Source organism: Aulonocara sp. 'chitande type north' Nkhata Bay, linkage group LG3 (assembly GCF_057382095.1).
Source record: "Aulonocara sp. 'chitande type north' Nkhata Bay isolate Kocher_YH1m ecotype deep benthic linkage group LG3, A_spYH_male_GT1.1, whole genome shotgun sequence".
Lineage (NCBI taxonomy): Eukaryota > Metazoa > Chordata > Actinopteri > Cichliformes > Cichlidae > Aulonocara > Aulonocara sp. 'chitande type north' Nkhata Bay.
The window spans coordinates 31,913,684-31,935,740 of NC_141346.1; the positions used below are offsets into that span (position 1 = coordinate 31,913,684).

The 22,057-nt window shown below is 41.5% G+C and overlaps 3 protein-coding genes across 6 annotated transcripts in view; all 3 read left to right on the forward strand.

The window, feature by feature from the left end:
• Positions 1 to 7,830, forward strand: part of nhsl2 (NHS-like 2) — a 203,644-nt gene extending 195,814 nt beyond the window's left edge. For all 4 annotated transcript variants that reach the window (XM_086276531.1, XM_086276541.1, XM_086276549.1 and 1 more), the window contains exons 9-10: positions 215 to 332; positions 1,023 to 7,830. In XM_086276531.1, the coding sequence (XP_086132657.1) occupies positions 215 to 332; positions 1,023 to 1,362 (458 nt within the window). In that variant the 3' untranslated portion in view covers positions 1,363 to 7,830. The remainder of the gene's footprint in view (positions 1 to 214; positions 333 to 1,022) is intronic.
• Positions 7,831 to 11,200: 3,370 nt separating this feature from the next.
• On the forward strand, positions 11,201 to 13,128 carry LOC147335208 (nuclear factor 7, ovary-like). Its single transcript, XM_086287462.1, has one exon. It carries the CDS (start codon positions 11,201 to 11,203, stop codon positions 12,581 to 12,583), a length of 1,383 nt encoding a protein of 460 aa, XP_086143588.1. The 3' UTR covers positions 12,584 to 13,128.
• Positions 13,129 to 15,866: 2,738 nt separating this feature from the next.
• Positions 15,867 to 22,057, forward strand: part of arhgap36 (Rho GTPase activating protein 36) — an 82,043-nt gene continuing 75,852 nt past the window's right edge. The window contains exon 1 of the mRNA XM_086276577.1: positions 15,867 to 16,080. Coding sequence (XP_086132703.1) covers positions 16,063 to 16,080 — 18 coding nt within the window. The 5' untranslated portion in view covers positions 15,867 to 16,062. The remainder of the gene's footprint in view (positions 16,081 to 22,057) is intronic.

The following is a 22,057-nucleotide window of genomic DNA, read 5'->3' on the forward strand; positions in this document are numbered from 1 at the left end:
TCAGAGTCGCTTAAATCACATTTCTTCACCATTGTGATGCTGAGTTTGATCTTCAGCAGGTTGTCTTGAACATTTCTGCCTGAACTCAATGAGTTGGTGATTGGCTGATTAGCTGTTTGGTCATTAAAATTTATAACATCTAAGGTGCATGAGAAAGTGGCTGGTTAGCATTTCTACTTTATATGTTTTACCATGATTTGTGTGCCTTGCTTAGATGAACCAGCAGCCAGTGAAAAGACTGTACTGCACATCGAAGAGGAAACAGATGACGACTTGTTGGCCAGCACACCTACAACACACACCACCGAAGACCTCTTCACTATTATACACAGGTTTGAGCACGCACACAGACACAACCAAGGCATATTTTAAACACCAAGATCGGTACAAACTCTGATATTAGAGCACATAGTTTCCTCAGATGGCAGTTAAAGGTTATGAAGTGCTTCACAGTTTAGTCTGTTTTGACAGGACAGCACAAATGCTTTGAGCCATCACCAAACCTGCCTGGCAGCTTTTTATAACCTGGAGCATGTGACAAAATACGCATTGTCTTGTTGAAAAGGTGTGAGACAGATGGAGTATAAGGTTCCCTAGCAACAGTTACATGTAAAGTGGGTTTGCTGCACGACCGCTGGCTCTCATTTCGTCCTTTTTTTTCCTTCCAGCGTCCCTCTCTCTCTCACACATGCACGTACGTGGATATGAGTACACACAGAAACTGACAAGAAATCTAGTCACTAAGCAACAAGTGTTCGTGATTTTTACCTTGCGTGATGCTGAAAATAGCTTAAAAGGCTCTGAAGAATAAGTGAGGATGGGGAAATGGAAGATCGGTAATCAGTGTTTTCATCTCCTACAAGAAAGAATGGAGTCCCTTCTGTAGTTACAAATTTTAGTTTTTCTATTCTCGAGAAACAAATGTCAACTAAAGTGTGACTCATCACACACGAGTAGTAAATCTGAGAAGTGAAACAGCTGCACACACAGTTTTGGCTGATAATCTTCTCTCTCTCCTCCAGGTCCAAACGAAAGGTCCTGGGTCGCAAAGAACCTTCCGACTCGTTTGGCAGTCGCCAGAGTTTGGTGTCACCGGTGAAGCACAGCACCAGCGGTAGCGACCTCAGAAATCTAACCTTGGGCAGCAGCCAGAGGTCGAGCTCCCGCAACGAGAACTTCATGGCCCTCCTTCAGAAGAAAGGCAACAAGTCTTCCAGCGGAGGAACCAGAGTCTCTGCCATGGAGCTTCTAAAAAGCACAAACCCCCTGGCCCGACGTGTCACGGAGTTTTCAGCCAACACGGCATCGAATGCCGAGGGAGGAGAGACAACGGCTGGGAACGACAAACCCAGCGATCAGTGAATGGAAGCGTCTACGCAGATGTAAACCAGGTCTGTTTGCTGTCGACAAAGCTACCAACCATTTCCATGGCCTGCCACCCTATGGGGGACGGGGCCATCTGACGAACATGTCCAACCAGATCGCTCCAACTACTGGTTGACCATTTGCACTGTCCAATCAAATTGGAGCACACTTTTGGACAAAATGGTCCCTCCCACGGTTGGAGCACTGTTGGTCCGAGTCAAACCAGCCCCTCTAGGAAAGCAAGACATCAACGGAGAGAAAAGTAGGTTCTCACAATATATTTAATGGAAGGTGGAGGTTTTGAGGTCATGCTTCTAAACTGCACTGCACTATCTTTTCCTCATTGGGAATTTGTTCAGTGTGGAGGCTAGTTGGGTGGAGCAGACACTGGGAATGTAAAGATACACAGCAGGCATCTTTACTCCTGGGCTTCTTCCAGGTGAATACAATAAAAAAAAACCCTGATGACTACGGGGGAGTGTATCTGAACCTGTGACCATATTAATCCCCCCTAAAGAGGAATCCCATCAATCCACAAAACAAATGGAATAAAAACACTGAAAATACAAGACTTTAACACAATTTACCCTCGATTCTACCAAACCCCTTGAGCTAGCAGCATTACAGGTCCATCACCTGTGGACCACTGACAAAGGAAATATTCCCAAACCTTGGACCTTGTGGTTCCGTCTTCTCTCCACGGTGAATGCGACACCACAGCAGCCCTCTCAGCTCCAGACAGACAGGATTACATAAAAGAGCAGGATTTACAAACAGAAACCACAAGGCGGGGGCACGCTTTTTGCCACCAAAGATGAGGCATGAGCATCACGTGTTATCGCTCGTGCTGTGAACACGAACACGGACCTTCACAAAACATTCCACAAAGGCGCTCGGCAAACGGACCACATTTTTGGAACATAAGCACTTTTTTCCCCCTTACTGGTGTCGCAGGTCGTTTACACGGCGCAAACACTGCGCCGCTACCTTTTTCCTCATCTGTTACTATCTTTTCACTCTTTCTTTGGTTTCTTTTTTTTTTTTTTTTTTTTTTTTGCATATATTTTTTTCTTAAACATACCCAGTGGCCATATGCTGTACATGTTAAACTGGATCATACTGTAATGTATCATGTACAAAGATAAATGTAACGCATCTATCAACAACTATCATCTGCAGAAACAAAGACTATAAATAGTGTACAAAGCAGCAAGAAGATTGGACTACAAACTGCCCACGCAGTGAGGGGAATACACACACTCAAACACACACACACGCAAAGACTGCCAAGCAAAATGTTACTGAAGACAAACAAACAAAACATGGAGAAAAAAAAGAAGACCAATCTACACACAAGTGTGTGTGTGTTCATACAAAGAGTGTGCGGAGGATATCATGCCTGTGGAGTTTCTGTACGGAGAGCATGAAGCAGGCCTGCTTATTAAACAGGGTTTTTATTCATTTTGGTCTCTGGTGTTGGGACCAAAGGACTGTTAAACACTACAAACAGACCAGAGGGGACCTAAAGGTGCGTGTGTGTGTGTTTGTGTGTGTGCGAAAGAGGAAAGTGCCAAGAACAAAGCAAGGGGAGGGAAAAGACAGACGGGGCGAGTGCATGTATGTGTGCATTTGCAATTTTCGTGTCTGTTCTGAATACATGTCACACATTTGTGTGTGTGTGTGTGTGTGTGTGTGTGCGTGTGCAAATTATCACGTCCGTCCCCCTCCTTCCCTTTTTATTAAGGATTATGATTGAAGTGACCTCAACATTGTTACATTAAGATTCCAGAACAAAGAGGGTTTCAGAAATCAGTGGATGGATATAAGAACGTAAACATTCCAGAACGTCTGTACAAGTTTGGAATTCTTGGATGCCCAGGTTTTAGCCTGAGAACCGGGAGGATGGATGAGAATCAAATTCCCCTCTGTGTGTCCGTCCGTGGTGATGTGGAGTGACGTGGCGTGAAAGACTTTCCTTTTTTTTTTTCACCCTCCTCCACCTCCTCCTCCGCCGTCTCTTTGGTCACAGAGAGGAGGTGACGTCTGCGCCACCTTCCTCCTCCTCTTCCTCCTCACCGCTCACTGTTCTCCTCCTTTTTTCATCACTGCTGGAGCACACACTCCATCTGTCTCTCTTTTTCTCTGCTCTAACCTTTTTTCTGGCACATAGCACACACTCTCTCTTTTTCTTCCCCTACATGTTCATCCTCTCTCACTCGCAGTAGCAGCGCCTCTCTTTCACCTTTCTCTCGCCCTCCCTCCATCTTTCACTGCCCTTCTTCCCTTCCCTTCTCTCCATCCTCTCCCGTTGCCGCTTTCCCGCCTCTCTGCCTCTCCCATCTCTTTTCTCTCTCTCCCTCCTCCGCCTCTCCACCTCTCTCTGCATTCAGTCTATGCATCTGAGCTCAGCAGAAGACGCGACACCGGATGAATGTCAATGAATGACTGTTAAAGAAAATAGATGCTGTTCTTAGTTTGAGCGTGCAAAAAGCATTTTCTATCAGCGCTTATCTTCTGCCTTCTTTCTCTCGAGTTTTTATCATTTGTTTTCGCTCCCTTTAGTATCCATGAAATATGGAATTGCCATGGATGAATGAACAAATGAATGAATGGTTGGGATCTGTGTACTGACACGGAAACAGGAAAAGTTTGAGTGTGGTTTTTTTTTCTGGGGGTTTTTTTTTTCATTAAGGACCTTGACTTTTGGGACCGGACAAAATGCCCTGCGGTCTTTGATCCATGGACCCGCCGATCAGTCTGTCCATGCCTGTGTGGACAGCCTAGATGACTCTGATCAGCGGTGGTTCAGCTCTGACACTTGACTAACCTGCTGCATGGATGGACTGCGAAAAATGGAGGAGGGGAACCTTTCATCTCCTGACTCCCAGTTGGCAAACTTATTTCTCGGTGCTATTGAGTCAGAGCTCCCCCTGGTGGATGGAAAAAGAGGAACCACAGAGAAAAAAACTTCAGCTACATCTCTCTTCCCTACAGCAGTCCTTCAGGTATTCCATCATCCTGAGAAAAAAAGCATAAATTATCACCATTTATGATGACTAGTCAAGTGACGCTTGTTTTAAATATTTAGTGAATGAAAAAAGATAAACCTATAAAACTCTGTGTTTGTTTGCCTTGTATACTGAATTATAGGCGTGTTGCTGCAGCGCCTACTGTGTTTTTTCTTCTTTTTTTTTTTACATTTTCTTTTGATTTTATTTCTTATTTCAGCTGCCTTGGTAGTACATACACACCCCAATGTAACTTTTTTTGGTAAATCTTGCCAAAATTGCACTATAGTGCATGTGTAAAAGGGAGCATTTCCATGTAATCTGGCAAACAATTGCCCAAATCTGCATTCACATACAGGCAGAGTGTGGTCATGAAGACTCATTTGCCTCAGAGCAGATAAGTCGCAGACATAGGATAAGTGAAGTGGGTTGTTAAGAAGAAGCGAGGGCCAATAGATGGATAAAAACGAACAAAAAAACCCCTGCGAAGATTGTTTCTGTGCTAAACCCAGCGGGATGGGAACCGAAGATACAAGTACAGAGTTAGGAGCAAAAGGATGTGTTGTTCCAGCACTGTAACATGTGGTGTGAAGAGAGACGTACTTTCATCTAAAAAAGCGCCAGGCTGTCGAACAGGGTGTTCACTTACGGTGTGTGTTGAGGATCAAAAAAAGTGTGTTTTTGACTTTTTATGTAGGCAGACAGCAGATTCTCTTTAATCGGGGAGGAAAGAGAGATAAAAACAAGCAGGAACACATGGGCACACTGGTTAAAAAAAAGTGTTATCCCTTATGTGAGGATCTAGCCATTTAATAGAAGAACCTGATTTTTTGCAGGTTTTGTAAATGTTTCTTGGAAACAGGAGTTCCTTTAGAAGCTGAAATAATCTCGTTAATTCAGTTAATCTTCAAAGTGTGGGACTAAAAGGTCCTGCTGGGACAGAACAGCCAACTTTTCATTGATTCTGAAAAGCTACTAAGGGTGCAATATATTAGTTGTCTGTTCAAGATGATGGTGGTGATTCTGCCTACACAGCAGCTACGCCTCGAAGAAACCGCTACAAGCTTCATTCTCTAAAATATATTGGCAACATACTGTTTTGAAAATGACATTTTTTATGAAGTGTGAAAGACAGATGACAGGAGGAATATATGGAATATCTAAAGCATTATCCCTCCTTCAGGAGGAGAATAAGGAAGATAGGAAGGAGGAAAAATGATTGTGCAGAGCTGAGGTTAGACTCTGCTGAATGTGGGGATTACCACGCTGAAATTCATAATGCAGTCCATCATCTTTCCTTTCACCTCCTCTCTCTCTCTCTTCCTTCTTAGCTGTCCCGTGACTCAGAGAAGCAATCACGCTAAAAGCTTTTTCTTCTCTCGACCTCTGTTTTTTTTTTTTGCCTCCCTGCGTGTTGATAAAAGGTACGAGAAAGCAACAAAGGAAGGAGTTAGGCGCTGCAATAGCTCGCTAATTAATTTGGTGTAATTTTTACATTTCATGCCTCTGCAGATATCGAGCAGCCAAACAGGAACCAGTTGCTAGGAAACGTAAATAAAAAGCAGCGCCGAAAATTTGGAAGTTAAGTTGAGAGAGCGGGAGTTCAGGCAAGGATAATTTCCTCATAGGCAAAAGGAAAGATCACACTTTATCCAAATAAGCTACAAAATAAAATTTGATGACATTCATTTGTTAAGTACTTTATGAGTACAGCTGCTACCAGTGAGAGCCAGTGCAAGACCAGAATAAACAAATAACACAATCCCCACCAGCACAAAGTTGACCGCAGCTCATCTGCAGGACTAAGAAATGTAATTTGTATAATAATTATAAGAAAACCCAAACCCATTTCTGTCATTGCTGTTTCTCCCCCTCCTCCGTTTAATGCTTTAATCCCATCTCCTATCAAGTAAAATCCAGCACTGAAAAATGAAGCCAAGCAGAAGTGATAAAAACTGCAGTTCCTCTAACGGCCACTTGAGGCTTGATGTTAGTTCAACACGTTTCGTAACTGCAATGATAGTATTTTATTTGTCTATTATTATATTATTATATTTGCACTATTTATCAAATATATAAATTGCCCTCTAGTTAACAATTACAGCTTAACCAGGCTAGCTAGCTGATATCTTAGCTGATAATGATCAAATGCTAGCTTAAAGCCTTCAAAATCCAACGGGTGATGTTACATCAGCTACATCCATTTTTTATTCGTTGTATGGGAAACCATCGGATATCTGCCACATAAACCAGACAATTAAAAATTTAAAATATATCCTAATAAACTCTCTGGCGTACTGAGATGACTGCCGATAATATGTGGATAGTCATTGTGAGACCTCTTGACTGAAAATGAGTGACTGAGCTCATAAACTCAGTGTGTTTACAGAGCTGAAGACTGAGCCGTTTCCCCATAGATTTCTATAGGACCAATAGTTTTTTTTGTAACAATCGCAGCTATCGCCCTCTGGTGGCCTTCAGATATAATGCAGGATTAAGGCACTTCTGCATCACCTTCATTTTTCTGACATTAATGTCCATGTTTTGTAAAGAGTTTGAGTCACATCATTTAGATACCTAGTCAATAGTCAGTGTGGTTGCTAGCCTTCAAAGTAAACATCTGGAAATGGATCAAAAGTATTGCTTAGCAGAGAGGTCAAGGTCTTAAAGATACAATCAGAGCTCAGCTGTACACACAGAGACATCTTTTTAAGAAAAAATCAACAGCAGTGTGAGTTTACAATCCCAATATTGTCAACAAATTAATAAATAAATGCTTTATAGTTTACAGTGGGTAGAAATAAAAACACTTTGCTGCTACCTCTTTGAGATATATATTAAGCTACTTCAGTAAATCACATTATCACATAAAAATATCAGGACTTTGTTCTATTTTTGAACAGTCTCGGCTTTATGAGCAAGCGATTGAGAGTAACAATAAGAAATAGAGAGATGCTGTGGCTGCAGATTTGGGCCAAAAGACTTTGTTGTGTTTGCTTCAGGAGTGACAGATGGGTGAAGTTTACTGTGTTTTAGTACTTGGAGTGGACAAACAGCCCATAAAGTCCATCACTGATAAACTCCATCCGCTTTACTCCCCAAGCAAAGTGAGATAAACAACCCCCTCAAACCCAATTTAAACCCCAGTACTGGGGGCTGTACAGGCAGCTTATAAAGACACAGAGATGATAATTAGAGAGACCTAGAGAAAGAGAGACAGACAGAGATATTGGAATTATTCTATTTTTGTTATTCCTCGTTGAAAAATACATATTTAAAGGAATATTCCATGTATGTATTGAATAACCCCTGTTTTCTTGCCCCATCCAATGGTGTAATCTGTTGCTGCGAGGTGGCGTCTCACACAAACGCTTCCTTCTGCAGCTCTGCAATGCCAATGTGATGAAATTATTATTATATCATTATAAATAAATTATTTTTCTTGCTTAAAAAAAAACTGTGTTGTTTGTATGCTTTCCCTCCTGCTGTAGTAGCTTTCAAGGTTACACTCTCATATCTCTGAGCTGTGTCTGCTGGAGCACCAGCTCTTCTGTTAATTGGTTGTTTCTGTCTACACAGAGAAGCACCGCACGGGAAATAGAGCCTTCTGATCCAAAGTTTAATCATTAGCTACTTATATAGGGTATTTAATTACTATGTGTGTTTATGAAGCAGAAGCTGTTTTAGGGAGAAAATAACGTTCTTACATAACAGGACACTTTTAATTATATTAAAACAGACTGGATTTTGCTTCTTACTGATTTAGAAACCCATAAACTTGATTTGACTTCTATACCTTTAAAAATATCTAAATGTTAATAGGTAATCATTATCATTAAGGCCTTGGTTGTGCCTTTATTTTCCCCATATTCTGCTCATTGTGTATATATTGGCAAATACAATATGGATGGCCAAGGAAAAGGAAGGCATGAAGTACCTCTATATACCTGCACATCATGAAAATACAGTATTAAATGGTAAACTGGTAAAAAAGTATGGAGTTCCTCGGGGTTCTTTGCTAAGGCCGAAACGTTACGAGGCAGGATTCTAAAAATACTACATTTATGGCTTTGCAAATGATTTCCAACTTCATAGTCTGATGACAAAAATCAGTTGGTTTATGATACTGTGAAAGGCCTCAAAATACTAATTAATTAATGCTACTTTTTTAAAAGCTACATTTGACTGCTCCTTTGTCAACCTAGCATGTAGCTCCACATGTTTGTCAGATTGCGCATCCTGATGTGACACCAAAAAGAATTGCTCTCCGGCTGTCATAAAACCAAAGGAAAATAAACCTAAACTCCAACTTCTTATCCCAGATGACATTACCTTGTCCTCTGTGCTAATAGGAAAAACCTCATAGTCATGCTCAACTACATCTCTAGGCTTGCCTTCTATAAAATTTTTATATTGACAAAATTAAAAACATCCTGTCCTGGAGTGATACTAAAAAAGAAATCAATAGATTTGTTACTTCTACATTGATTATTGTCAGGAGGAATGCAGCTAACAGTGCATCATGATTTTATAGAGAAAAAGTATCTAACTATTTAAAGTATTCAATAAATTAAAAAAAACTGCCATCTTGTTGCTGCCTAAGTCTTCCTTTAACATTTAGGTTAGCTTAGGTTACAGACACCGAATCCACTGAAGTGTAGGAAAGCATTAAATGAAAGTTTTCATCATCTAGTAAAGCCATTTTGATTTTCAGCCTCTTTGGGTAGATCTGACCAGAAAAGAAGGCCAGAATTTAATTAGTCTTTACAAAACACGTGTAAGAAAGTAGTGACAATAACAAAAGTCTACATGTTAACATCAGACAGAGCTTTCCGTCTTTTGGTTTCATAACAACTGATTAAAATCAAACTGATAAATCCTGTTGGATCCTAGAGAAAAAAGAGCAACAGCAAATTAATTGTGATTAATTGTCTGTTGATGAAAAGGAAAAAACCCTTAACACTCTTTAATATGTTGATCAAAGATTTGTAATCTTTGAAGTTGATTTGGAGGATTTTTGACTGACTCCTTCCTTTGACATGTAAATCCCGATCAGCGCCTCGGATGCTTTTTGGTTCAGCACGAAGGTTTGTAGCCTGGGGTGAGTCTTAACTTGAGTTTCCATCGAGGATGTGAAAGCAGTTGTAGCTGCAGGTTGTTTTCATAATTAGCTCCACTACGAGAGGCAGTGTTCACTCCAAAGGCAATCTTGCCTAATTACTTTCCTCTGCCGCTGATATTGCTATCTTTGTAAGAACCAATTAGAGTCTAAACATTGCATGGGCATTTCCTTTATGGTCCAGGAGCTTTATGACTCGTTTAAAGGATTAAAACTAAGACCAGTAGCTGACATTAGTTGTCTTAAGAAAAGTACAAGTTTCTGTGCAGATTCAAATGGGCCGTCACGGCTGGTTCATACCGATGAAAACTTCACAGCAACCTTCCAATTTAGGCACACACTCCCCATCGTAGCACTGCTGTTTACTTGTTGTAGTCTAGAGCCATCTAGTGGTTAAACCAGATAAGTGCAGTCTACAGTTCTAAGCTGCCCCAGTGTTTCGAGCTCAGATTTAAAGAATAAAGTAGCAAAAATGTAATTCTTTCTTTGTAAATGTAATTAAATTTTATTATTACATTTATTATTAATTGTATTTAAAATAAATCAATGGAGTTGTATATCAGTACATTTATACATAAAAATATACATCGTATATACATAAACATACAATTTACAAACATACATTTGTACATTTTTTGTGTTGAAATGTTACTGAGATTCATTTTATGTAACTGATTTATTGTTTTCTTTAAATGAAATCATTAATGATACGTTTTAGGTTCACGTTCTTTGCATGAAAACTTTTGCATGAAAGTGATCACATCTGGAGACAAGCAGCAACAACCAAGAACATAAATCTCTTTTAGGATGAAGACTGGGTTTAAGGTTGGGCTAATAAATGAATGGAAGTCCTGTGTGTTAAGCTGGCATGGTAAAGTGATTACTCATAACAGTGTACTCGAACCTGATTGCATCCCCCCTCTGCTCTGCCTTGTGTGGCCACTTTCTGCACACACATACACACACACCAGTAAAAGGGGAAAAGAGGGACATCAACATGACAGCTCAAAAAAATAAACAAGTCCACAAAAACACATGAGCCCTTGGTCTGGGGACCCAGGCCCATGACAGTGTGAATGCATTACGCTCTCGCTGCTGGGGAACCTAACAAATAACCAGAACAAAGACTAAAATAGAGCATGTCAAACAGCTGCACCGCTGAGGGACCTGTGCGACTACTGTGACCTGTTTTACAGTTGCTGGCAGGTAAACAACTGATCTCTGGAATGAAACACGTTCTCGTTTATGTGTGATGTAGCGGCTATAAGTTTTAGAAAAGTTTTCATTTTGTGACCTGTCCAACTGAAATGGAGGAAAACCTGTTTTACAGCTTTTTAGCAAATGGCAGGATGACATTTGACATCTGGAATGAAGCATTACAAGTGAAGCAACATTTTTCTCCTTATCTAACTTGCGTGAAGCGAACTAGGAAACCGATTGTTCTTCTTCCTCAGCAAAAAGAGACGCACAGAGGACTAAGTATGGACCGAACTAGCAGCTTCCTCTGATCTGAGTGAGTCCAGCTACAGGAGAGGAAAGTGGAAAACTCCAACACTGCTGCCTCGAACTGCTGACGCTCCACACACTGAATTTGAGTTTGACCAAAAACACGACTCAAAGGAAGTTTCAGTGAAGTTCGCAGAGGAGGGAGGGAGCCGGGACTGACTGTACTTCCTGTCTGCTGTTTTCAGCTTCACTCACAGACTTCATGGCTTCCAGATCAGAGGAGGATCTCTGCTGTTCAGTCTGTCAGGAGGTCTTCAGAGATCCTGTTCTTCTGTCATGCAGCCACAGCTTCTGTAAAGACTGTCTGAAGAGATGGTGGAGAGAGAGACCAATACATGAGTGTCCATTTTGTAAGAAAATATCAGTGTATGATCCTCCTTTAAACCGAGCTTTAAAGAACCTGTGTGAGTCATTCTTACAGGAGAGAGTTCGGAGAGCTTCAGAGGCTCTCTGCACTCTGCACTCTGAGAAACTCAAACTCTTCTGTCTGGACCATCAGCAGCCAGTGTGTGTCGTCTGCAGAGACTCGGAAAAACACACCAACCACAGATTCAGACCCATTGATGAAGCTGCACGACAACACAAGAAGGAACTTCAGGAAACTTTGGAGCCCTTAAAGAAGAAATTAAAGGTTTGTGAAGAAGTTCAAGTGAAGTTTGATCAAACAGCAGAACACATTAAGGTTCAGGCCCGACACACAGAGAGGCAGATTAAGGAGAAGTTTAAGAAGCTTCACCTGTTTCTAGCAGAGGAAGAGGAGGCCAGGCTGGATGCACTGAGGGAGGAAGAGGAGCAGAAGAGTGGGATGATGAAGGAGAAGATGGAGGCTCTGAGCAGAGACATAGCAGCTCTTTCAGACACAATCAGAGCCACAGAGGAGGAGCTGAGAGCTGAAGACATCTCATTCCTGTGCAGCTACAAGACTGCAGTGGAAAGAGTCCAGCGCTGCCCCCTGCTGGATGATCCACAGCTACCCTCAGGAGCTCTGATAGACCAGGCCAAACACCTGGGCAACCTGACCTTCAACATCTGGATCAACATGAAGGACGTGGTCTCCTACACTCCTATCATTCTGGACCCAAACACTGCTCATCCAGAACTCATCCTGTGTGAAGATGTGACCAGTGTGAGACGAGAAGGAGAGAGGCAGCAGCTTCCCGATAATCCAGAGAGGTTTGATTACTCCTGCTCTGTCCTTGGCTCGGAGGGCTTTAACTCAGGGACTCACAGCTGGGATGTTGAGGTTGGAGAGAGTACAGGGTGGATACTGGGTGTGTCAGAAGAGTCTGTGGAGAGGAAGGGAGACATAGACTCTGGATTATGGATAATTTGGTTCTATCGAGGTGAATACTCAGCATCGTCTCCATCAGCAGAGACGGTTCTCTCAGTAGAAAAGAAGCCCCAGAGGATCAGAGTGAATCTGGACTGGAGCAGAGGAAAGCTGTCGTTCTCTGATCCTGATACTAGCACACACATACACACCTTCACACACACTTTCAGTCAAAGGATTTTTCCATATTTTGAAACTGTGGCTGGTAAAGTGAAGGTGGGTCCGATGAAGGTGTCAGTGGAGCAGATGAGTTGAGGATGATGAGATTTCTAATGTTGTTTCCTGTCAGTGATTCGAAGCTGTTAAACTGCAGCTGTCCTCCTGCTGCCTCGTTGTTCCAAAGCTCTTTGTTTCACTGTTTCTTTCTGTTTCTGCTGTCCACCTTTTCACATGGGAAATCATTTCACTGCTTCTCACTGAATGACTCCCCAAACTCGATTTGAAATTCTATCAGATCGCTAATCATTACAAGTGATTCAAGTTTCTATTTGATGTGTGTAAATGGAGATAATTTAGTTTGGACTGACATGTGTTGATTGGGTGGAGCAGTTTGTTGTTGTCTTCTTGTCTGTTTATGACAACAATAAATATATTGTTGAAATAATGAATCATGTTTAAAAATCAAACTGCTGTAATAAAACAAACTAGTTGTGTAACGGTCCTGTTTCGGTGACCCAGTGTTAGGTGTGGCTGTGTGCAGGCAGGAATAGGACCCAAGGTGCAGACTCCGGAGACAGACGTGAACTCAAAAAAGGCTTTAATTTAATACTCAAAATATAACAAAACTGAAAAAATTCAAAACAAACTTAAACTAGAGAAATGACAGAACACACAGCTAAGAAAATGGTAGATCGCGACACAGACACAGAGAAACACAGGGCTTAAATACACAGAGGGAGCAATCAGGGAATGAGTAACAGGAGGGAAACACAGCTGGGGCAAATCAGAACTGACGAGACAAAAGGAAGCGTAAACTGAACACACTGAGATAAGACAGAGACCTTCAAAGTAAAACACATAACACAGACTCACATGCAGGCACTACAGAGGGAACAGAGACGTGGGACCAGGGCAGACACAAACACTGACTGAACACGGGGATATAGGAACTAAGGATACACAGAGACGCGAACTAGACAAGGGGATACAGGTGATAGGGGAGACAGAGCAACTAAAGAAGACAGAGACATAAACCATAAGACAGAACTCAAAGAAACCAAAGACTAAAAAGTATAAATAATATAATAAACTCAAATACCCTGGGTCAACGACCCAGGCATCCTAACACCCAGTGTTTTGTATTATTATTCATCTTTGAGTTCATCATGGTTCATCACTGTTGTCGCATTGTACCCTCACCGTGCTGCGTTTTCCCTCCGTGTTTCTAGTTTCCCAGTTTTCTAGTTTGAGTTTGGTGTTTGTGTGTCTAGTTTAGCTTTCCTGTATTTCATGTTAAAGTTTTTCTCCAGCAATAAAGCTGCTGCCTTTAGTTTGTCATTCAGTCTCCGAGACCTGCATTTGGGTCCTACATCCTGGCTTCGGTCTTCTGGAGTCTGGAAGCTAGGAGCATGGAGGACCGGGGGAAATAGGAGTTTGCAAGCTGGTGGGCAGTGGAATTGGTTGCAGACAGAGGCACACGGGAGGGGGGGGAAGCAAGACTGTGGAGGTCCAGGTGAGTTTGAAGGTGAGAATGGTCCAGAGATCCAGAGGAGGTAGGGTAGGCAGGCAGGTGTGAGTAAAAACGGTGCCAGCATCCTTATGTGCAAAATATTTTAAATAGCAGAGGAGTAAAGTATCTGTGGAATCAACTGGTTAGCAAACAGTCTGGGGAAGGTTAGCTGTGTGTGCTGGTCTTATATGCAGCCAGCTTCATTGGCTCCAGGTGTGGATCCAGGGTGTGGTGTGGTGTGGTGATGTGGCTCTAGTCTTTACTTAAGCATGTAGCCTGCCTCTCGTGCCGTGCTTTGGTCTTGCGTGCCACACTCATTAACACTAGAATAAAAAATTAATAAAGTTGGTGTCGGGAGCATGTCGCAAACATGTCTGCCACGAGGGGAGCCATATTGTTGTGAGGCGGCCTACATGGACGAGGTGAAGAACCTGGCATCGTGGTGTCAGGACAACAGCTGAATGTCTGCAAGACCAAGGAGCTGGTGGTGGACTTCAGAAGGAGTAAGCACCAAGTGTACAAGCTTCTTATCATCAATAGAGCTCCAGTGGAGAGGGTGCTGTCAACACATTGCTGTGCTAACATGGCACAAGACACTTTAACATTCCACTCGCACAATGTACATTTTCAGATTTTTAATTTAAAATTTCAATTTTTTAAAATTTAATTTACTTATTGTATTAGTCTTTTTTTGCACAGTCAAAGGAGCAGTTCAGGACACATTTCACTTTGTGTTGTACTCGTATGACTATGCAGGTGACATAAAGAATCTAGAATCTTTATGTAATTTTACTTCAATTAGATTTGATTTTAGCACATTTTCCCTTTTTAATTCAAATACAGAGAAATACTCTCTTTACTTTCTAAAGATGTGTTTTTTAAATAGATACATAGATAGATAAACCTTTATTAGTCAAACACGTGGGAAAATTGTTGTCACAGCAGAAAGTAGACAGTGCAAAGTTATAGCAGCAAAATTAAAGAAAAACAGTGGAATAGGAAAAAGAATAACATACTATATACAATATAATAAAATACTACACTGTCAGAAAAAAATACACTTAGTTTTATTGCACATGTGTAGATGTGTGTGTTTGCTCAGCTGCAAACGTTTTCTTGTGGAGTCTGACAGCAGTAGGAAGAAAAGACCTGCGGACTCTCTGTTTTCCAACAGGAATGACCGTACTGCAGACGACCCTGTCCGACACACAGCCCTGAGTTATCACATACTGTGGTCGGTCGTTGAGGTAGATCCATGGAGTATCCTTTCTCACAGTGCTCCCAGAGTTCTTCGGGTGAGAGAGGGAATGATGTAGGAGGTGGGCCTTTGAATATGTCCCACAAACTGTCCTCACCTCCATGGTCAAAAACACTCAGTGCGGTCCTCACAAGGATAGGCTCGCCAGTGCGCACACACACGGAGGGGAAGGCTCTCTCATCAGGGCCAAACTACAGAGCTCCATTCTTCCTGTTTCTGACAGCGGAGAGCACGCCGTGTTATCTATGACACACACACACACACACACACACACACACACACACACACACACAGGAAGAACTGACACCAATCTGCAATCAGCACAGAGACGCCCAGAGAGACAGAGCGACTTACTGACTAAAACATTTACAAAACTGTTAAAAAAAATGACACATGATCTGAAAAAGAAAATTAAATAATGATGCTGGAAAAAAGAAAGATAGAAAATAAAGGTGGTGGATTGGGGGCGGGGAAGTAATTACACTGGAAAAGCGATGAAAGAAAAAAAGAAAAGAGAGGAAGTGGAACCAAAAAAACAAGAGAGAGAAAGAGAGAGGGGGAGGCACTGAAGTCATGTGGGGAGGAGAAAAACAAGGAGGGGGAGGAGTAAACGTCAAGTGCAGGAGGGAAGAGAGAAAGAGAGAGGGGTCAGGAGCAACATTGGGAAAGAGGAAGGGGAGCAGAAGCATCCAGTTTGGAGTATCTGTACCTGGGACAGACGCGCACTGCTGGCTAATGCCGCTGCTGGATGGACGCCGCTCACCTGCACGCTTCCAGCACTTATGAGACCGACCTGTGCGCGCAGACATGCATTTCTACTATGTGGTAGGTAACGCACATGGACCTCTCTAACTGTGTGTGTGTTTGCTGCAGGCACTCACCTTTTAAACTCCTCTTTGCATGGTGCAGCTGTAAAGGAGCAAGATGTGCAGTCAGAGATTAGAGAGCATTGTTGAAGGCCTTTTAGTTGTTGTTTTTTTTTTTAATCGATCACATGCCCCCCCCCCCCCCCCCCCCCCCCCCCCGCTGCTGCTGCTCCTCCTTCTTTATCATCTGTGTTGTTATTGCGCTATCATTAAACTCGGCTGAACTTGTTCTTCCAGCATTCCCAAATATTTCTCCCTTGCAGTAACGCCCAAATCCATCATTCCTGTAAAATTATTCATTTGTGAAATGTTTCTTTCTTGGCCTGAAAATTTTGGAAATGCATGAAGTCTCCACCTCTGTCAGTTTCATAGCTGTGGTTTCAAAAAATTAATAATTATATCAGTTGTTCCTTGGCTCTTCGACTAAAATAAGCCTTCATTATCTGTTCTACAAGCAGAGAAAAACAGTCTCAGTGGCATGACAAGGAAAATATGTCATGTTATGTCACTGCAGACAATAAAGGCAAAATATTTTTATGACGTTACTTTAATGTTTAAATGTCTACTTTGACCTCCATGCATGTATCAAGTGGTTGATTATCTTTTTCCTGATATGTCCACCTAATTATTTACTATTAGTTATGCAATCCCGCATGCTTAAGTACAAAGTGCTTTATTTCATTCATCCCGGTCGTTACATTTTTCTTTCACACAGTGCAACACAAACATTTTAGTCACTGCAGGCATCCTGCAGCCTGCTACAACTCTGTGTAATGCAGTGCAACTTGGTTCAGATTAGGATAATTAATGGCACAGCAGCGTGTTTTAGTTTAAGGAAACTTAATAGCAGCAAAGCACAATCAGCATCAATATCCTCCGTTGGTCAGCACTATGGACTTTTTAGTATCTTTCAGGTCATTAATATGTCTTTGTGACTCATAACTTTAATATAATGATGATGTAATAGTCTGTGTATGTGTATGCTCCCTGACCAGAAGTAAATAGATACTTGAAAAAGTACGCAAACAGCTTTACAAAGTGAAGTATTTAGTACATAAAGAGCTACATATATTCCCCAGAAGGTCATTTTTCTTCTTCTTCTTCTTCTTCTTCTTCTTCTTCTTCTTCTTCTTCTTCTTATTTTGGATACTTTGCATCCTTTGTCCAATATGTCCACTATCTTACAAGTCACTCCCGACACTCGTCTTCACCCACTCCACCCTGCCTGCTCTCTCCTTCCTCTCTCTTGTGCACTGTCTGTTGCTTTGGGTGGTTGACCCCAGCTATTTAAACTCATCCACCTTCTCTCACTATAGACCATAATGTAATCTGCAAACATCACCATGGAGACTCCGACTCACAGCTTGTATTTTGTAAATAACACATTAAAACTACTTAACAGGTGACGCGAGCAATCATTTCATTAATATGTGACGACTTGCTGGGGTTACCCTCAGGTCTTTGCAGTCATGCGGATGTTACTGTAACATGCACCAATCCCTTAACCATTGCGCAGACCGTGCTCAGCCATCCTGAATAGCATTGTCACTCCACAGTGTTTGCAGCCTCCCCCAGCAAGGCGGCATACACTTTTACCCCTCAAAAACTGCCAGGGAATAACTCAAGGTCATCCAAAAGAGCACAGGGTATTGACCCAGGCTCTGAACCTGGAGCAGGTGGGGGAGAAACATACGTAGTTAAGTAGCAGTGCTTTGCAGTACAGACTCATGCTGAGCTGAAAGAAGACATGGTGCAGGTGACTCTTTTCATTTCTGTTATCCTGCTCCATTTACCATAACGTATTTTAACACCAAACCGAGGAGTTGGCATCATATTCAGATTGGGATCACTGGTTGGATCACTGGTTCACAATCAGTAGTTTAAGATGTTTGGGTTTGTTTGTTTTTTTATCAGTGTTGCTTCACATCAATGCCTCTTAGCTCGAAGACTGGAAAAACACTCATATCTTGTTTTTCTCCCACAAGAAAAAATGTTGATGGTTTCAGCGTTTGGCGAAATACTCCAGATTACACAGAGTTTTGACTTGCCTTAAATTTAACTGGCAAACCAGAAGCGCAAACCTGCCAAAGTGCCTCTGACTGCAAAAGAGAGTTTGAGCTGCACTGATTTCAGTGGCAATTACGAAACTGCAGATGTGTGAATTGCGAGAGCGTGGGCGAAATGATCGTTGATCATTTCTTTACGACTTGAAAACCGAGGGCCTCTGCCATCTGCTTTGGAGCATCACTTGGCTTCAGCAGGCAAAAACCAGGTCCAGCTAAATCTTAAAAGTTAATAGTCCAAATATATTTCTCCATGCCTGCTTTTCCTGCCTCTCAGACATTACCAGACAGCTGCATCACTTCCCTCTCACACTAGCATATCTGCATCTGTCCATCTGCCATCTCTCGTTTCCCTACTAGCATAGCCTGTCTGCCTGTCGTTACCCCATCTGCCATCTGACTCGCTTCACCGCCGCACCAGTCACGGATACGTGCACGGCTCAATCATATTTTGTGCTTGTCTTCTTGATTTGTGAATCCCACTCTGGCGTGTTATTAGCTCCACAAAGTGGCCAAATCCCTTTAAAGCGTTGGGGATTTGGCCCCACGTGTCAACTGGAGCTTTGACTTCTTCATCAGAAGCAGAAGCTCGTTATCAGGCTGGTGAAGGTTTGCAACTGTTGCTAACTTGGTTGAAAAGCAAAGAGAAAACTTTCATTTATTCTATTTGGAGTTTTCCTTTGAGGTTCTAAACTATTTGTGTTTAACACGTTTTGATTGATTATCTTGGACAAAAAAAGAAAAAAATGGTCTGGAGTATGAAAGATTCTTATTTTTGCTCTTAATGTCTTCATACTTGAATGATAAATCGGGTCTTTTGTGTTTGTTTTTGCAATAAGATGAAAATGTGAACACCTCTCATGAGTCTGTGGCCTGAGATATTTCTCTTGAACGCCTGAGCGTTGCTGTGGCGAGTGACACGCATTCAGAGGTTGAAGCTTATCTGCAGGGAGTTGATAGCTGCTCAGAGCTCACCTTAAATCTGAGTTTAGGGGGGATTTGGCTCACCAGTTTAGGAAGCAGTCTCAGTCCGAGAAGCATTTTATCGAAATATAACGTGGAAAAATGAAGCTTGCGGCCCTTCTTTCAGTTATAGAGGAGAAATACTTGTTAAACTGAAATTGGGTTGAAATTTTCAGTCATTCATGGATTGGAAAGTTGACCCTTGGAGCCTTGGTTGAAGTTTATAGGTATTAAAAACACAGCAAACACCTATTTCAGTTGCGAATGTGCCCCAGATGTGCCTCCATATGTTTTCCTGCCTCCCCCATTTTTGTTTAATGATTTTTGAATTTCAAGAGGAAACACCTCCCTCATTTACCGCAATCAATCAAGTGCACGCGCAGCCACGCCTTCATAATCAAGTTGCACAAGAACCTCAGGCTGCAGATGGCTGTTTCTAGCTTTTCTTGCTGACACCAGCATTCAACCACAACCACACGCAACCATCATCGCTTCTTAGTTCCTACTTGTTCAGAAACGATGGCTATCTCGCCGTGCTTCCTGTCTGACTTTATCAAGCAAAATTGACAAGACAATTCTCGGTCTGACTTTTGGCCTGCAAGCTGAACGACTCCAGTAAGCTTTTTAAATTTTAAATATTAAGCGCGTGTGCTTCAGTCAGACTTACTCTGTTGACATTAAGGCTTTTAGTTTTTTCGATTACGATAATAGCCTTAGTCACATCACCCACGGAGATTTAAAGAAAAACAGAGTTGATAAGAAAAAGTGTTAGAGAAGAGAACACAAGAATTAATAAGGAAAAAAATCTTATCTATACATAAACAAAACATTCAGATTCAAAGACAGAGTAAGAATTTAAGGATTTCTGGAGTATTTTAACAGTTTGGGCTCTTTTAGGCCTTTTTGTTGTTTCTTTCTCTCTCTCTTTTCCTCTGTCTTCACTATCCTCACTATATCACCAAAACTTACCTCCTATCCTGCTGTAGTTTTTATGTGTTGTTTGTATTTGCTCAGACCTATGTGTGCACTGCATTGCGCTTCCTGCTGACTAATGGACACCACTTGATATAAGTGTAAACTCATGAAAATGAAATTGAAAGCATAAAGGGGGCAGTGACAAATAGTGACAAACAATAGAAAAGATGGATGTAGCAACCCAGTAATGCAGAGGTCATTAGCCTCTTGGCAGCTGCAATGCTGGTGTTTTGAAGGTAGACATTATGGAAAGCAACCATAACAGCTCATGTAACATCTGCTTATATACTGCAGCTGGCTAAATCCATAAAGATCAGTGAACCTTCAGAGCACCAACATCAGCGCAGGTGAGCTGATCAAAGCCTTTTTTGCACAAATCTACTGAAAACAAATCTACTAGAACTCACAAGTTGAGACAACTTTTTCATGCTGCACCATTAAACTTGCCCCTACTGTTCCCCCACCTACCAAATGTCATTTTAACCAACGCATACCAGGTGTGTTTTTGGCTGTTTTTGACATTTACAGCCAAGAGTTTCATGGTATTACGCTGTACTCTGTAAATTTAATACACAAGCGCGAGTGTTGTTTGGTCTGTTAGTGCTGTTGGTTGTGAAATGAAAATAATTTGATGGGTTTGTAAGGTGCTTATATAAATTTAAAAGTACAAGCGATTTTAGCCTGTTGCTATAGGTAGATGTCAGAAAACATGATGACATCTGAAATGATCACATATAATTGATGTTTCGTGGATATAAATGTTGTTCTAAAATAAAAATGATATAATACTTTTATAAAGTGTTGTAGACGCATAAATGGAAAAAATGGGTCATTTTTAGATAGTTGCTAGGAAACATGGTGTCTTGTATAACAAAATTTTGTGGATATAAACTGGATGTTACAATACTTTCAATAGGTGTTAAAAACAGGATATTTCAGCCGGTTGTCACAGGATTTCTAGGAAACCTGATGATGTAATAATATGTGATGTAGTTAAAAACTTTCAGGAACCTAAGATGTACCTGTGTACCAAGTTTGTATGTTCAGTTCCTGATTGTGGTGGAGCAGTTGGGGGACAAAGAAACAAACTAGCAGAGAAACAGATTTTTGTGAATTATTGAAGATTATTGTAAGATATAGTCTCATATCTGACATTTTCCCACTGTCTTTATCGACTGCTGAGAGGTTACGAATGGTTTAGCTATCGGTCATCCTTTGATCACCTTTAAAGAAAGATGTTAACATCTGGCTTCCAACAGTTTGGCCTCTCCTCATCTCCTTAGTTTCTTTTCTCTTTTGATAAGGTGCACATTAGCTGTCACCTGGATAACATAAACTGGCAACAACCATATAGGCAAGTCTGAATGCCGGGTGAATTTTGCTTCATCTTTAAGGGATAAATGAGAGTCTCTACTGTGTTTTCCAATCAAAGTTCAGTCCCCAACCAATTTATTCAGGCAATTTAATTCTGACTAATTACTTTGAAAAAAAAAATGCAAACTAAAACAAACTTTTCATTCCAGACTTGTCAGGGCTCCTCCTCCAACTTGGGGTAGTGAGTTCTGCTTGCCCCATGCTACTGTGATACCACTAATGATTTAACTGGGCATGAGTATAACTGGAGGGCAAGTGATTTCTGATAACTGTGGAGAAATGTGAGTGTGTGATGTGTACGGCTTTTCAACACCAACCACCAGTTTCTTTGCTGCGTTAGTTTCACCGTGATCTCCATGTCTATCCAATCTGGCCTTCTGAGTTTATCTCAGACAGAAAAATGTATGACAACATCTAAAAGCCAAAGTCAACCTGCCAACTCACAAATTTGACCACCTTAAGCTGTAATATAATGAAATACAGTCTGGCTGTTGAGCTGCAAAAGGCTGATAAAATTTGTGTAATAGCTGAAGTACTATTAAATAACCTCAAATAACTTCA